Genomic DNA, 17361 nt, shown 5'->3' on the forward strand with positions numbered 1-17361 from the left:
TCTTGCAAAGAAGGGACTAGACCATCCAGTCCCCTCCATCTCAGAGCTTACAGACCTTGAACTTTTCGCAAGGCAAAAGACCCAGAACAAACAAAATTGGCTGCTTCCACCTACTCACTACTGGTATAAAGCAAAGAGACCAGGACTCTCTCTATCTCTTCCTGGTGACAGGCAGACCAACACTTGCTTATCCCTACTGGCCAGTGGACACCTGAAAAGTCTTACATTTTCTGCAAATCAAAATATCTTTCCTCTTTGCTCTAAATGCCAACAAAACCAGGCTTCACCTGAGCACATCTTGAACTGTTGAGGGCTGGTCTGGAACGACATTCATTCCTCTCCCCTTTTAGTTTCGGACTTCTTGAATGTCAACGGATTTATTGATCTGGTTTGACTGGGAATTAGCAACAACAACAGTATCACCTTTTATAATAGTTATATGTTGAATTACACAAACTTTACAGATGTAACTATGTAAAATTGTTTTTTTCTTCTTTTTTTAAGTTAAATTTTTTTTCTTCTACAGACGATGAAATGCCATAAAAAGGACTTAGCAAGAGCAAAGCGATATGCGGCGCTCAATACCTATTATCAATTGAAAGAGAAAGACGAAATATATTTGAAAGCAGTTGTTGCTCTTTTTGGACCAGTTACTGCTTCCATAAGAGTCTCAAAAACCGCTCACCATTACGGGTAATTATAATATTTCGTTCATAAAACTTTTTTGGAAACACACAAATAAACATTCATTAAGGGTCAAATCATCCAAAGATGATATCAAGTAGAAGAAAGAAAATCAAAACACCTAAAGAAAAAGAATATAAAAAAAAGGCCTCGTTAACTTGTACTAAAATTTCACATCAGATTCCATTCAGGTTGTAGAATTCGATTTCAAATTCATTTAATAATTATTCGAACGTAATTAGATATTTTTAAAAAGTTAATATACCAAGATTAATTTGAATGAAAGAAACCTTTTAGTGCTTTATATATTTTATTGCAATTATATAATTGTATTATTATCATAAATAAAATAGCAAGTAACAACTATCTCTCAGGTTCTTAATCATTAAATAATTAAAATTAACAAAAATGATATACTTTTAAAATTCCTGACATGCCATAAAATTTCCTGACAAATGATTTTGATGAAACTAATGTGTCGACAATAAGCTCTCCTTTACTCTCAAAAGGAAAGTAGAAGGTTAAACCATGAGCTTCTTTATTTGTAATAATAAAATGGTTTTCTTCTTCTGTTAATTTAAAGTAAATAAATTGTTTGCTTGTTTTTTCTGTTCATTTTATTTTATTTTTATAACCGTCTTTGAACAGCAGATCCAATTTTCGGGTTTACGACTACAGACTTTCAACTCCGTAGCCTTGTAATTTTGAACCTAGTCCAGAAGACAAGGGAAGTATTGAGAGAAATTGACCTTCTTGGAGGACTTTTTGATGAAACTAACCAGTATTTACGTTACATGGAGTGGAAAACCTCCCACGGTTAGCCTGACGGCAAGGGTTCGTCTACTACTAAGGATATTTTACGTCAGCACTGTGGTCGGTGCAAGCCGGATGCGGAATTCGTATTTACCAGTCATCGCTGGGATTCTAACCCGGATCACCTCATTGGAAGCGAACGCTCTATTCCCTGAGCCATCACGGCTCTTTCTGCTAATTTAAAGTACGTAAATGTTTCGGTGACTGTTTAGTTGAAATATTCACAAAGGGTTGCACAGATAACGTACTACAGGGTTCCCACTCTATGATGAGATTGAAATTCAAGGACCTTAATCCAAGACCAATTTTAAAAATTATTTTCTTCTATTTTACTAGAACCAGATAACAATAACATCGAAATCTACACAGATGGATCAAAAATTGATGATAATGATAGATAACCAAAGCAGAGTAAAGTAGGATACGCTATCGTCGTCAAGCAAAATGGACTTACAATCGATCTAATCTCCAATAGATTAAACGATGAAGCAAGTATTTACCAGGCGGAGCTGGAGGCTATTAAACAAGCTGTCATTTACATCAAAAACAAAAATTACAAAGATGCGAAAATTTATACTGATTCGCTATCCTCGTTACAAAATCTAAATGTCCCAAGAAATCGAAGTAAGATTATTGAAGAGATTAAAGTAAATATAACACCAAGTATTAGACTTTACTGGGTCAAAGCACACATTGGAATTGAAGGTAACGAGGAGGCGGATCAGCAAGCTAAGAAGGCCACGAGCCTCAGCTGGGTGGGAACGATGCTCCCAATGGAAAGAACATTCAACATTAGATACATTAAGCAAGCCACAATGAATAAATGGAAAGTAGATTGGTGTGAATCAGTAAAGGGCAGGCAGACATATAATTTCTTTAAAGATCCCACACTAACTCTCCTGCAGTCAAACTTCTATTTAAACCAATTCTTAACGGGCCACAGGGTTTTCGGAATGTATCAACAGAAATTCTTCAATAAACGAACAAATTGTAAATTTTGTGGCAGAGTACAAGACATTGACCATCTCATAAAATTTTGTCCCAAATTCCAGACGATCCGTGGCAAAAAATGGGACCAATATACTCAACATCAACTTTATGCTGATATGCCGGCCAGGTGGCCGAGCGGTTAGCGTGCCTGACTGCGAAGCCATAGGCTGCGGGTTCGAATCCCGCTCTGGGCATGGATGTTTCTCTCTCTCTTTGTGCTGTCCTCTGGTGTGTGAATGTGGCCCACCCTATAAACGGGTTTGTGGCGTGGGCAATGTTGCTCGCCTCCGTGACTTTGGTTCACAGGTGCCCACTGGGTAACGCGAAATGAGCAACAATTCTGGCATAGTATAGGCAAAGATTCAAAATCAGTGCCTGCCATTGGGGAAAAAAAACTTTATGCTGATATTGACTGCAGGGGGAAAATCATTGAAATTCTTAAATATACCCTGGATGATCTGCTTGCCCCTGCGAGTACACCCGACTAATTTTATCTGGTTTTATTTTTTAAACTTTCGGCTTTTAGGTTTTCTGGTTTTAAATATCTGCTTTTAATATTTTACCTCGGCTCTTACCGTTTCCATGACTTTGTTCTCCCCTTGAACTGGCATCTTCATTATACATAGGACATTCGAAATGAAATCTTGCTCTTGGTCAATTTCAGCACCCTCTGTCCTACCTGCTGTCATGTTTGTGTGTTTATCCTTTTAGTGATACTTTGGTTTACCTTAGAACATTTTTAATCTTAGAGGCACTTTGCCTTCAAAGGGAGACACTTGAACTTTTAGCCGAGTATTTTAATTATTCTATTAATCTTATTTTAGTCTTATTTGTTTCTAATGTGGTTTTTCATATTTTACCATTTGATGTTTTACCTGACCTTACTTTTATATGTTTTTACCTGCATTTTTGACACTTTTATTGTCGGTTGATTTTATCTGCTTTGATGTTTTAAGCACTTTTAAATTTTATACTGTTTTATTTTTATTTTATTTTTTCGATTTTGGGATTTTTCCTATGTGTTTCAAACTTCTTAATTTTGTACTTTTACTTTTCTGTAGTTATGTAGTGTTTAGTTCACGTGCAAACGGATGAAACCCTTATCCGCAAACTTCTTCGGGGGTAGGTCGGTTACTATTGGTCTTACTAGAAGCAACAATGCTTGTTGTGGCAATAATTAATTTCAAATATAATACCTAAATGCTTTGCCTATATAGAGAGAGTATATGTATTATGGACTATCATTTATATTTTTTTAGAAACAACCCTACTGGTTTCAAATAATAATTCACAAAACCGTTTTCAGCACAATCTATAACTAATGGTAATGAGGTGTTAATGGTGAAAAGGGGATTTCTTTAATCCTGGGTATTTCCACGTGATGGCTGCACGAGAGAGACAAAGCTAAATCTTAGGTATTCCATATTCCATGACTATACCATAACTCCCTCCTCTCCTCTGTTAAACATCATTTCTGAAATTATAAAATTAATTCATCCATAATTTACACAACCTTCTCTAAATGTCATGCAGCAACAATTCTTTCTGGAAATAAAAATTAGGAAGAACATATTCATGAACCATATATAGCTTACTTATTTTATAAAGTAATGAAAGGAAGCAATACAATGGAAATATTTGGTGTTGTCTCTTAAGAGATAAGAAGCAAACAAAATAATACAATATGACTTTATTAACAAAAATTCTTAATTAATGAAAATATTTCACTTCAATCTGAGATAAAAGTAATAATCATTGTACTTGAATTTGACATAATATGCATTGCACTCTAATGATATAATAAAAACATTGCACTTTAATGATATAATAAAACATTGCACTTTAACAAAAATGTTTGCAAAACAAAATGTCATTCAAGTCCAGCAGCCATCTAAAATAGTTGGTCGTGAAACTGACTTTACTTAATAATATTCAGATTCTGACACAAAAAAAAGTATTTAGCTATGAAAATTTTTTAGTCATAAAAACTTACATAATTACTCCATAAAAAAAATAGAGAAATTAAATTGAAACTTAAAGTGTCCAACCTTTTTGAATGACCCATGATTGCAATGCAAACAAAAATTAATCACATTTGTTTAACGCTTTTGTTACTTCAGTTAGTTTGCTATCAATTTCTTTTAGCTCTTGATTTTTTTTAATAGCTTCTTTAATAGAATTTGATCTGATAAATAAATCAATGTTTTTCTTTCTCTCAGCTTCTTCAGTCCGGTTTTCATATGTCTTCTCCATTTGGGTAACATAAGTTTCTAAGTAAGCCCTCTTAGATCGCAAAAAATCCATCTCTTCTACAATAGCCTTTCTTTTCTTCATTTTTCTCATTGTTGCGTTTTTCCTCCAGATTACTTAAATACCTTTGACGAGCCATAGACACTGGACTTCTCATATCATCAGTAATGGGTACATTGAGAATGTTTCCTTAACGTCTTATAACATCTTTAATGATTCTTTGAGAAACATATGATTCTTGTATCATATTCTCAACTTCAATTTTTTTATTAAAGGTGATACCTCTTTCAATGGATGCTTGTCCACGTGAAAGAGTAAAAACCACTTTCCTAGTATTCCATAATTTATCATAAGCCTTCTTGTTCTGACTGATAAAACTATGGAAAAGGTGTCTACCCTATTATTCTTTGTAGAAAAATTTTGAAAAGAAGACTTATTGCAAGTCACAATGGTTTCAATAAAATGCTTGTATTGAAAAATTAGTTCATCACATTCTTTATCCACAACAACTTTTTTATTATTCAAGTTCATCAAAAGTTTTTTTAAAGACTTTTGACAAGTCTCAGGCTGAAGTGCCATTTTTCTTGGATTGAAACAGGACACATTTCTTACTAAGCAATAATTAATTGAACATTTACTCAACAGCTTCTCCAGAAGTTTTGTCACAAAGCTTCTGGATTCTATGCGGACATTAAACGCATCTTTTGAGAGGAAACTGTTTCTTTTCAAAAGCTGCTTAACACAACTGTCCCCAACAAATCCTAAGGTTATCTCATTCACTAGATTGAAATTTACCTCATCGGAAAAATCAAACTTGCAGAGCTTTGCAGCATTTGAAAATTTTTCCATGGTTTCTTTTTTATACACGTTAAAAAAGTCAACTAACTTCTTGCTTGTATTAAGTGTATCTTCAGAGAGAAATGGTAAAAGAGGTGCATCACTCTGGTAGGTCTTTAGAAAAGGTTTTATAATTTTTGCTATGGCCAAAAAAACATTAAACTTCAGAACAGTAAACTTGTCCTGCGTAGCTTCCCTAATGGTCAGATAACTTTTGCTACTTATTTTGGAAATCTTCCCCTTGTCTACACATTTTACATACGATTCAACATCTGACCATATTTCAATGGATCTTTCTACTGCAGGAATATTTTTGAGCCATCTACATTTGCAAAACTTTAATGGCATCTTTTTAAGTGAAGGCAGTGACAAAAAGTCAGAAGTCCTTGCAGGGCTGTCCTAAAACAACCAATAAAGAGAAGAAAGAATTTCATTAATATACCATGAAGTGGCATTTTCACCATGTTTGAAAGCATTATTCATTATGTGTAATCCACAACTACCAATGGATATGACCTGGTGGGAATATTTCTCTTTTAATTCACATTGAAGCTTCTCATAGAATTTCCAATTGTCATAGGGTCCATCCATGGATAATTGAAGTATTTTAGAGAGCTTTAAACCATCATCCATGCATTTATAAAAAGAGGTCAAAATATTTTCTGCAGTTCCATGAATTGGAAGGTAAGATACCTAGTGCAAACTTTATTATCAATTCCCATATACCTTATCATAATGTCCATCTGCTTAGATTGTAGAAATTGGTTTAACGTCTCATCAAAGAGCACAGTGTAGCAATCAATATTCTTCAACTCATTTATAAGAATCCCTTTGAAGTTTGGTGCCAATTCAAAGGAGCACAAATAGGCGCACTTTGTGGCACCGCAAGAAAATTGTCTCGCTATACAGCTATCAGCAAACATTTTGGAGAACAATGTACTAACCCCTTCACAGGAGTTATATGAATAATTACTACTGTTGCACATGAGACTCCAGAGAATTTCAGCATCTAGCACATCCCTTTTGACCACATAGGAAGACAATGTTACCTCGGACACTAAAGTTTCTGTTTCACTTGGGGCACACGAAGGAGTATTTACACCAGATGAATTAGATGTTGATGTCTTTGGAAAAAGAGAACTCAGGGCATGAGACTGCTTTTTTTGTTTTAATTTGTACTCTATGTTTACTGCCTGAAAAACACCAAATATGCACAAACTAATACACAGAAACTGAATTGTACTAGCTAAATGGCAATACTATAAATCAGGGTTGTTAACGTTTAAAACACAGAGGAAAAAAAGTTGTTTAAAACACATATTTTTTAAAACAATTTTTGTACCAATAACCAACAGATTGCTAGCACCAAACTGTCCTTTCTTAATTTTTTTTCTTCACTTTTTTCTGGAAGACATGATATGATGTAAAAAAAACCTCCGCCCTTGCATTTTGAAAATAATTATTGTTATAAAAATTAAAGAGAAAATAGACATCCCTTTTTATAGTAAGCTAGTCATTAAATGTTTATTTTATAAATTATACTTTGCATTATGTAAATTAAATAAACTGTAATATGTAAGTATGTATGTTAAACAATAACTAGAGAATAACTATGATGAAAAAGAATCAAAATATCAATATTAACCTTATTAATAGAATTATTTACTTAAATAAAAATTCGTTAATTGAATTAAAATTTATTTATACTATGTATTGCTAGTTTATGTTGAATTTGAAGTACAGTAACGGACCTTTTATCCTGAAAGCTTGGACTTCCATAACTTCAATTTTATCCCGGATTTCGGGACCGTTTGGAAAAACGCTATTGAAATGTCTTATAAAACTATAACCTGGTTGTGCTTATAAAACTTATAAGCACAATCAGGTCATTAAAATAGTGAAAATACCTGCATCTCTCCTTCTTAGTATCATTCTATTCTTACATAGGAATCAAGAAATAATAATTAATAAAAATAAACATTGTATCCGGATTGCATAATTTATTTTGAAGACATCGTCTATTTTCCTCAGGAGAGTAGTCAAAACGTTCAATTCGAAAAAACTGAATTATTTGTTTTTATTTTCTTAGCAACCCGCTTTTTATAACCTTTTACTATTCAGTATTACGATTTCTTTCTCTTGAAGGAATCGCTTCCCTCTTGAATTCCGAATTCATTACCACCACTTCCCTGGGCCTTGAGTTAAAAAAAAAAAAAAAAAAAAAAACAGACGCGTCGTCCTGACAGAAGCGGCACGGCAGCAAGAATCCTTTCGCCTCCAGAATTATTATGTTTTACAGAAGACATCTATTACAGAACAATTAGCATTGAAGAGCCTTATAATTTTTAGAGCTTCTCTCCGGTAATACGATTTTTTTTCTATGGATTTTCTGTACCTATTCAATCAGCACATACCCGATTACTCACTTTCAAAACATATTACCCTGCTGACAAATTTATCTCAAGTTGGTAATGGTAGAAACAGAAATCCCTACCGATAATTTAGAGGTAATTTCGTTATTGCTCGTTACATACAAAATAAATTACTATACTTTTTCTTACTGAATTGCCCATTTGAGCGAGTTGGAGGTTTCACCTCTATTCGAGGCACTTGGCTCTGAACTTGATTTCGGGCACCGATAAAATCCATTCTTTATAAGCTGGATTATCCATCCATTGGGGATTAAAATAGCACTTCCCAGGCATAACTAGTCTAAACTACATAACACAAATACGAAGCCGTTCCTTTGCGAATAAAGTTTATAAAGTTTTGAAATGTCGCCAACGTAAGGACAAGTGTGGATGATAAAAGTGCAAATTTATTGAAAACTACAAGGCATAAATTGTTACGAAATTCGAGAGTATTCCAGTTTCGATTACAAAAAAGAACGATCTAAGCATATGCGACAGAAGATGAAGTGGAGTCACGCCCCGGAAACGTTGATAGGCTGCTGTGCTCCGCGCGCTTGGCCAGACACCAAGACGCTAGGCCCGGCTAGAAACGGTGGCTCCAAAAACCACGTGAGAGAGCTCGGGAACAAAACAGGAAGAACAGAACAAGAAAGATCCGCGGGTGTTTTATAAAAAGGGCCGCCGGCAGTATTGGATGAATTCAAGGAGCTAAATTTAGCGAAAAAAATTCAAGGACAGTGGGAACCCTGTATTATTAACACGCGGCTCGAGTAAATTTCTCCAAATTAACGAAAAAAATCTTTAAAAAAAATCTTTAAAAAAAACACTAAGCACACCTTTGGTAACTTATCTCTCCATAGAAAAGAAATGTTAATGTCACTCATTTATATTTCACAAAATTAAATGTATATAGTAAAAACTTCAAATATGGCATTGTAACATGTAACACACGTATTGAAATCTCTGTTTTTTTTACAACATCCGTCTTCTTCTTGTTAACTTAGAACACATGCCAGATTTGACAACAAATTAAAAAACAATCATAAAATATCTTACAAGTTCCTTTTAAAGAGCTTTAAAGTTGAAAAATGTCGTGTAAACATAATACACGTGACGAATGAATCGCTACTCAGAATGCCTTTTACTCTAATGATCGAATCTATCTAAATCGCAGTGGTTAAAAAGTTGCGACTTCAAATATGGTGAATTACTGGTAGACGGAAAGAAGGTCCCTGGAAAAAAAAGGTAACCCCATAGGGAAAATCTGTAGGGATATTTCCCCTCTCGCTTTCTGGGCAGCATGAATGCTTCTCGCTTTTTCAATGAATATTCTTTTTATCTGTAATAATTCAGATTAGATCATTGAGGTAATGAGAAGGGTATGGGGAGGGGGACTTATGGGCTGGTTGTATTACGCTTTTTTTTTAAATTTTATTTCATTTATTTATTCTTCTTTGATTATTTTTTAAAGCGGGAAGATACTATTTAAATTTTTCAATAATGTTTTACTTTTTTTTTTATAATTTTTTAAAGTGAAAAATGTGTTATTCTCTATTTTAAATTATATTTTGTGAAGAAGTTGCTAATGTGAGGCTTAAAGTAGCCAATCGGGGAAGTTGGGAGGATTTATGTGTTGGATGTTTATTCGTGATTGGAGGGGAAAGTATTGGTCCTTTTTAATTAGTTGAAAACGCGCGACACGAAAAAAAAACATGCACGGAACAGTAAAAAGCTCTTCAATCTAATCTTCTCATTTCAAATATTTTCCCCTACAGAATTTTCCCTACACAGATACCTTTTTTTACCGGGACCTTTTCTTCCGGGGACCTTTTATTTCCGGAACCTTTTTTTCCAGGTACCTTTTTTCCCGGGACCTTTTTTTCCATACCTTTTTTTCCGGTACCTTTTTTTCCTAGAATCGAATTACTAGCAGTGGATGCGGGACTTGAAGCCATTTTGAGTGAAAATTATTATGGAAATCTCTGGATTCTGACTGATAGCTGAAGTTCAATGGAGCATCTTAATAGATCTGTATAGGTGATAAGACAATCTCACTTCAACATGATATTCATTTCCAGTGAATCCCATCACATATTTGGTAACGAGAAGGCAAACTGTCTAGCAAAGGACGGTTGCAGCGTGCCAACTTCTGCATCTGATGAACCTACCTATCTAAATATGATAATTAATTGGTGTAAGTGATATTTTATGTTTCGAAATCAAATCTAAAAACGTACTTTCTCTGAAAACCTTTGTTTTACTCATTTGGATTTCTTACCAAATATAGTCCCAATACTTAGATCAATCCCTCAATATTAATTTTACTTTTTGCAAACTAATGCGTATTTCATCATGTCTCGAGAATTTTTTAAGCGAATTGAACATATTTTTTTTGCATACAATTATAAAATTCGTTTATCAAAAGATAATTCCATGCAAAAAAAATTTTAAATAAATATGTCAAAATATTTTTGAATTATTAGGTATACAAATTTTTACATCATTTTAAGGAATAAAGAAATCGAATTTTAAATAAGACTTTTTTAATCTGAATAAAATTTCACATTCGACATTATGATATGACAGACATAGATATATGCTTACGAAATAATTTTTAGCAAATGTGTTAATTAATTTTAAGAATTACCAGCGAGAAGAGAAAAAAAAAAAAAAGATATTTTTATCAATCAGTTTTTTTTTCTTTATTTGATCAATTTGTTTGTTTTCCAACAGTAAAGGATTTTTTACACATAAAGATTGTCATTCATATGGTGGCCATCTCAATCACGTTGTAGCAATCGTTGGATATGGCATAAAAAACAACACTCCTTACTGGCTTATCAAGAACAGGTAAGTTTTAGGTAACATGTGAACGTCTGCTCCTAATTTGCAGAAATGTTCAAAGTTAAGTTGAATGTAGTTTTTAATAGCACCTGAGTAAAATCGTGTCGCCGGCTATACTATATTTTACTTTTCTAGGAAATTGATCAAATAGTGGTTTAATAAAATTTGGTTAGAGGGGACAAAAAAAAAAAAGATTATCGACGCACTTCAGGAAAATGGGACCCAATAACGACAAACTCATTTGAATCAGTGTTCAATTGGAAGTTTTTTGCTTACTTATTTAGATTTGTTAAAAAGCATTCGTTTCACCTTGCAAATAAACAAAATGTGTTTAATGTACTCGTTTTCGTTTGTTAATGTATACGAATGCGGTTTTGTAGTTGCCAAAGATGCTTTTGAATATGGAATAAGTAATTTATCTTAAAATACATGTGTTTTCTTTCCCAGATGCATCATCATGCAATGTTATCAGCAGTCATGGAAAATCAAAGTACAAAAAGTAACTGGAGATAAATTAAACGAAAAATAAATTAATAAAGGTCCGAAACAAAACGTACAGAATTCGATTGATTATTTCTCAAGGGACCGTTCACTACGAACGATAGATACAGGGAAACTACAAATGCGGGTCAACATAAAATACCAAATATTGCATAAAAATATAAAGTAGGAAATCAAACCCAGCTATAGTGAAATGTCTTGGGACCCAGTAATATGTCCTCTAAAAAATCGGACTATATTCATCAATATAAATAAAAGTGATTCTTTTAACTAGTGAATGGTGCAATATAGCCATTTTTTTGCTCTTGTGCAAATAAACTAATCAACCAACTAACCAATTAAATTGCTCTATAACATCCATAGAAAAAATGTTTATTCTTTGTTTTCCTTAGCCAGATAGTGATAGGTAAATTGTCTTCAAGTGCATTTGGGGATTAATGTTGGTGTGACTGGCCACCATAACTTTTCTAACAAAATGATTGAGTCTAGAAGAGTGATATATTTCGTGTAGTTCTCTTCGTAATTTTTTAAAACACGTATCACTAGCTGTCTCCTGTAGTAGGACTTCAAGTTGTAAATAGCTCTCCCAGTCTATGGACTGCAACACAGAAGACATGTTTGGAGATAGAAATACGAGCTTATTGCACTTTAGACTTTCTAAATAAGGGTGAACTGCGTAGACCTGAAAGTTTAAAGTTGGAGGATTTAAGAAAAAAAACTGTAGATTTGGAGGATTTAAGAAAAAAAACTGCAGATTTGGAGGATTGAAATAAAAAAACCACTGAAAAAGTTCACTACAGCCGAGTGTTCACTATAGCTGGTTCGATTGTATTAGACTTTAAAACTTCAACCAAGATTTTTTCGAACAATGTCATATACTTCACGAAATACTTTCAGGATATTAATTTAGAGTTCCACTTTTTTAAAAATCACATTTAAAAATAACCTGCATCGTTATCGCTTTCATTAGTCAGTTTAGTTGTAATTTTTTTTGACACAAGAGGTAGAAATGCTCAATGAAAGCCTTTGGGATAGTGAGATTTTCAGTATGAAGTATCATGAAAACTTCAATTAATATAACGACGTCTTTTAACTTTTAAATTAGTCAAGATGTGCTTTATAGTAAATGGGTCTCTGCAGTTGCAGCAAATGCTTGCTTGCTTAACAAGGTGTTAGAGGGTAATCGTGTATGTTGTTGTGTTGTGTCCAATCCTTCAGGATCTAGCGACAGCTAGATCAAATCCATGAGACCGTGAACTCTAGCAAAGTCAAGCACCAGAAGTGGGCTATCACGGATATCCGCAAGAGCGAGCCCCAAGAAATCGAGGATATGATCGGGGGAGGCTGGCATCAGATGGCACTTGGTGCACGTTGGGAAGACTTTGCGGCCGCATTCAAAGGTCAGGCATATTAGGTGCCCACTGATAAGTCTTGAGGCGGCTGTTTGAGCCTGTCTGTCAGCCTCAAGATCCAATGCGCATCCTGGTCTTTAATCGTGTATGTTCAACACATTATCTGTTTATTAGAATTTAAATTTTTCTGCAGCTATGTAGGATTTCAAAAGGGGATATTAATTGTATTATTTCGTGCAGTTTATTGTTTGTTTCTGTATTCCGGTCTGTTTAAAAATAAATAGCTAAGATGTCTGTCGCTTTCTTATTGCATGAAAGCGAGAAAAAGGCATGTGAGAAATATTCAGGGTAGATCCTCGATTCTTAGTTGTCTATTTTATTTTCTCTTACTCACGCCATCGCAATTTCCAATTTTTTTTTCAGCTTAACTCATTTCAATATAACTTATTTGAAACCGCATTGCCGGGGGATACAAGTATCCCCTCCTGTCATCAAAAACGAAAGCTCTTAGACAAAAATTGTCAAGTAGACAGTTAAAGTGGAATATTTTATTTTAACAAGATAATATCAGGTAATACAAATCATACCGACAATTTTTGCTCGTCTCTAGTTTTTTTGGAATCATGTTTAATACATGAAGCTAAGTTAACTCGGGATAATTAAGTAACCTCTTCACGCTTTCTTCATATTTTGTCTTTTTCTGTACTTGCAATATAGTCTTGTGTACATCAATATAGTCTTGCATTGAAACGATACGTAATTTAAATACAACTCTTAAGATACATTTGTAATATGAAAACCTTAATGCTTTTTGATTTATTGTCCTTTTTTTTGCAGTTGGGGTCCGGACTGGGGTTACCATGGATATGCTTACATAGTTAGAGATGGAACCAACCATTGTGGAATTGCTTCTAAAAACCTTATTCCAGAGTTACGTGCGAGATAATAAAAAAAATTAATAAAAGATGTTCTTGTTTTGTAAAGTTCTCATTCTGAGTTGGGCAGTACACCTAAATAGTAAATTTTTATAGAGCGTATCACAAAAATAAGTTTAGGGCAATTATTAGATATCATCTTACAAAAAAATTCTGTCATACTCGATTGAGATAAGAAAGCTTTCCATCAGAACTAAGTTTTTACGTACTTAAAACAATTATAAAATGCATAAGAAGACGTCAATTGAATTAATGTATTAAATTTCACAAGGAATGAGTTATAAAAAACACTAAAATTATCATGGTACAGAGATTTTTAGAAGACTCTTTTCGTAAAATTAAATAATCATACGCCAAATAACTTTTGAAAATAAAACATTAACAGTGAAAAAAACAACAAAGATAATTTTTAAGGTATATTATTAAAATGAAGGCATTTGGGAAAATCATTATTAGATATCGTTTTATGAAAAATTGTTCAATACCCTGAGATAAGAAAAATTTCAGTCAACATTCTACATCACATAGAAATTTTTTTGTTTGCATGAAGCAATCATAAAAATTAAAATAAAACAAGGGATAAATATTGTAAATGCTACGAAATTATTTTTTTAAAGTAAATAAAATTAATCGGTTGGTACAGAATGAAACGAAATATAACATACATACAACTTATAAAGCATATATAAATAAATTGTGTACTAACACGAGAGGAAAAAAGTAAAATGTAAAGAAACTAGGCCGTTATGAAACTCGTGGATGAATCTGGGAAATTCTAAATAATATAGGGGAGTTTATTTAATGAAACATTATTCCTCTAACATGGTAATGTTTAAAAAAATTTACTTTATTCCAAAAAAAAAAATCATTAAAATTTGCCGTTTATATATAAATTAATTAATTTATTTATTATAAAAATAGTTTTATTAAATTTTTGATGAGAAAGTACGTGGTTATAAAGATTTTCATTAGCGCATTATTAATTGAAAAAATGTACCTGATTTTCGGGGAAAATGTTTGGTATCTAGTAATTTTACCTGGTCGCGCCTAATATTGTAATTCATTGTGATGTGGACCGGAACAATCTATGCAAAGCTATACATTGCATACCTGAGACATCCAAGAGCTTCTAACGGCATTGTTTCCAAATGTTTTTAATTTTGAAGATCTGCGGCATTTTCTGGGTGTCGATGATTTACTTCTTTTATGAAGATTATTTTGGTTTGAATTGGCAGATGTGCTCGGACTATGAGAGATAGAATTCCTTTAGACAATTCTTCGATGGGTCTTACTTTAAAGTTCAACAAACTTTTAGGTTTCTTATTAGTTGATGGTTGTGAAAGCAATAACTCATTAAAGAATTGTGAACAGCTGTGTTCAATAAAAACCAAAACACATATAACCACCACTTTTTTCATTTCCGCACGGACTCGTAGTATTTGCCCCTTTGATCTGCCAGATCAACACCACCTATTAACTTCTGGAATGAAAAAACACTGTAGGGCAATCGAATGTCTTAACGGTTCTACCGATTCTTCTATTTACAGTTTGCAGCGGATTTAGTGTAAACAACTTAAAAATTTCCTTTTTATCCTTCCAGACCTTAAACAAAAGATTAGGAAATTCAACGCACTGAAATACTTCAAACTGTCCAGCATCGTCAAGCTGTACAACTTCTCAGCTTGACGATACTGTACAACTTTTTAACTCTTTTGGTAAGAATTTTCGGCAAGTGTTGCGAAGTCGAGGTTGTCGAGTGTTGCGATTTTTAACTCTTAATGTCCTAATCTAAAAATGTTTTATAGTTCACAAGTCCAGAAATATGTTACAAACTTTTGATTCTCTAAAGCTTTAAGAACTTCTAAATATAAACGTGAGCCTAAGACTGCAGCCAAAAGTTCCAATCTAGGAATAATGATCTAGGAATCTTGCTTCATCGGTGCTATTCTGGCTTTTGCTATAGCTAATTGAACAACAACATTGTTTTCTTTTTCAAATCTAAGAAATACACATGACGTTGCATATGATGTTTTACTTGCATCACAGAAAACGTGAATAGTTATATTTGCTTTAAAAATATGCATGTGTCTTGAGATTCGACATTCCCGTAACCACTGAATTTTTTCCAACCACTGAACAAATTTATTTGATATGTTTTCAGGAAGTTTATCATCCCAACCACAATTTATTTTTTCATGCTTCTTGTAAAAGTAACTTTGGAAGTAATGTAGCTGGACACAAAAATCCCAAAGGGTCGAAAATTTTTTGAGACACGGAGAGCAACATTCGTTTCGTTATTTTTTGGATTGCTAGACTTACTGAGTTGACTTCGCAAAATAATTCGTCTGTTTTTGTGTCCCACATCAACCCCAGAATTGGAACTATGGTGTCTTGAGTGTCCCGTAATTTATTTTTTCTTCCCGTAATTTCTTTTTTACCCATCCTCTTAGATCGAATATTCCTTTTGTCATCAAGAGAGAGGTTTCGTGAATAAATTTTTCGACATCTCTTCTTTTGCTACACTGGTGACGCAATTGTCCACATAAAATGATTTCGTAAGCTCTTCGGCCGTTTTCTGAAACCGGTTTGATTCTGTAAATGATGCTGAATCGTAGCACTGAGCAGAAATGGACTGCACGTGAGACCAAATACGACTCGTCTGTGTCTCCAGGTTATAATTTCTTTTCCATCTCTATCCCACCATAAGAACTTCAAGTATTTCCTATTATCTTTCCAATTTGTAAAAATGCCTTTTTATATCTGATGTTATCCCATAGGAATACTTCCTAAACTGAATGAGCATCTTTGGAATATCCTCTAAAAAGTTTGGTCCACTTTCTAAAAAAGAATTTAAAGATGTTCCATTACAATCTTTGGAAGACGCATCAAATACGGGTCTCAATCTTCTAGTTTGGCTCGATTCTTTTATGACTGCTTGATGTGATAAAAGTAATAGTAAAGTAGTGACTTCCTGGATCTTCACAATTTTTATCTATTTCAATGATGCTTTCTTGAAGCCATTGCTCTAGCACTTTATTATGTTCTTCGAATTTTCCAATTCTTTTTAATCTTTTTGTTAGCATCACCAGTCTACTTTCCGCATGTTGGCGATTATTGCATAAGATATGATGAGTATCCTTCCATGGTAAACTAACGTTATGTCTACCTTTCATCTGTGCGAACAGTTAATTCAAAAAATTCTAAAATTTCTTCATTTTTGTTGTTTTAGCTTCGGTTGGATCTCGTATTCCAATAGTCTCCAAGCTCCAAAGGTCTTTAATGCTGGGTTGGCAGAATAAGCTTAAAATAGTGTTTGTTTTTTCTTCTCTATGTTGTTGACCCATTATTGTCCACCTAAGCTGAGTTTCAATAGCTATAATATTTTCATCAATGGCCGGGATAGCCTGGTGGTAGGGCGCTGGGCCCATATCCAAGAGGTCGTGGGTGCGATCCTCGCCTACCGAAGACTCCCCGTGTAGTAAATGGTGACTGATGCACGTTAAATCTGTCGAGTCTCAAAGTCCTCCATGTTCCCACAACAAATCAATACCTCTGGGGGTACTGATCCAGGAGTTTCCTTGTCTTCTGGATTGGTTCAAAATTACAAGGCTACGGAGTTGAACGTAAGTAGCCGTAAACCCATGAAATTGGGTCGGCTGTTCAGCGACGGTTATAAAATAAAATAAAATATTTTCATCAAATTTTTCAATTTTACCCGTGAGAATTTGAGGCAATAAATACATC

At 33.7% G+C, this 17361-nt stretch overlaps 1 protein-coding gene across 1 annotated transcript in view; it reads left to right on the forward strand.

The window, feature by feature from the left end:
• Positions 1–14222, forward strand: part of LOC139426174 (cathepsin L2) — a 61145-nt gene extending 46923 nt beyond the window's left edge. The window contains exons 6-8 of the mRNA XM_087153488.1: positions 527–693; positions 10719–10835; positions 13520–14222. Of these exons, the coding sequence (XP_087009614.1) occupies positions 527–693; positions 10719–10835; positions 13520–13628 (393 nt within the window). The 3' untranslated portion in view covers positions 13629–14222. The remainder of the gene's footprint in view (positions 1–526; positions 694–10718; positions 10836–13519) is intronic.
• Positions 14223–17361: the final 3139 nt, after the last annotated feature.

This window comes from Parasteatoda tepidariorum, chromosome 10, assembly GCF_982258835.1.
Source record: "Parasteatoda tepidariorum strain Cologne lab strain chromosome 10, Ptep-v5.0, whole genome shotgun sequence".
NCBI lineage: Eukaryota > Metazoa > Arthropoda > Arachnida > Araneae > Theridiidae > Parasteatoda > Parasteatoda tepidariorum.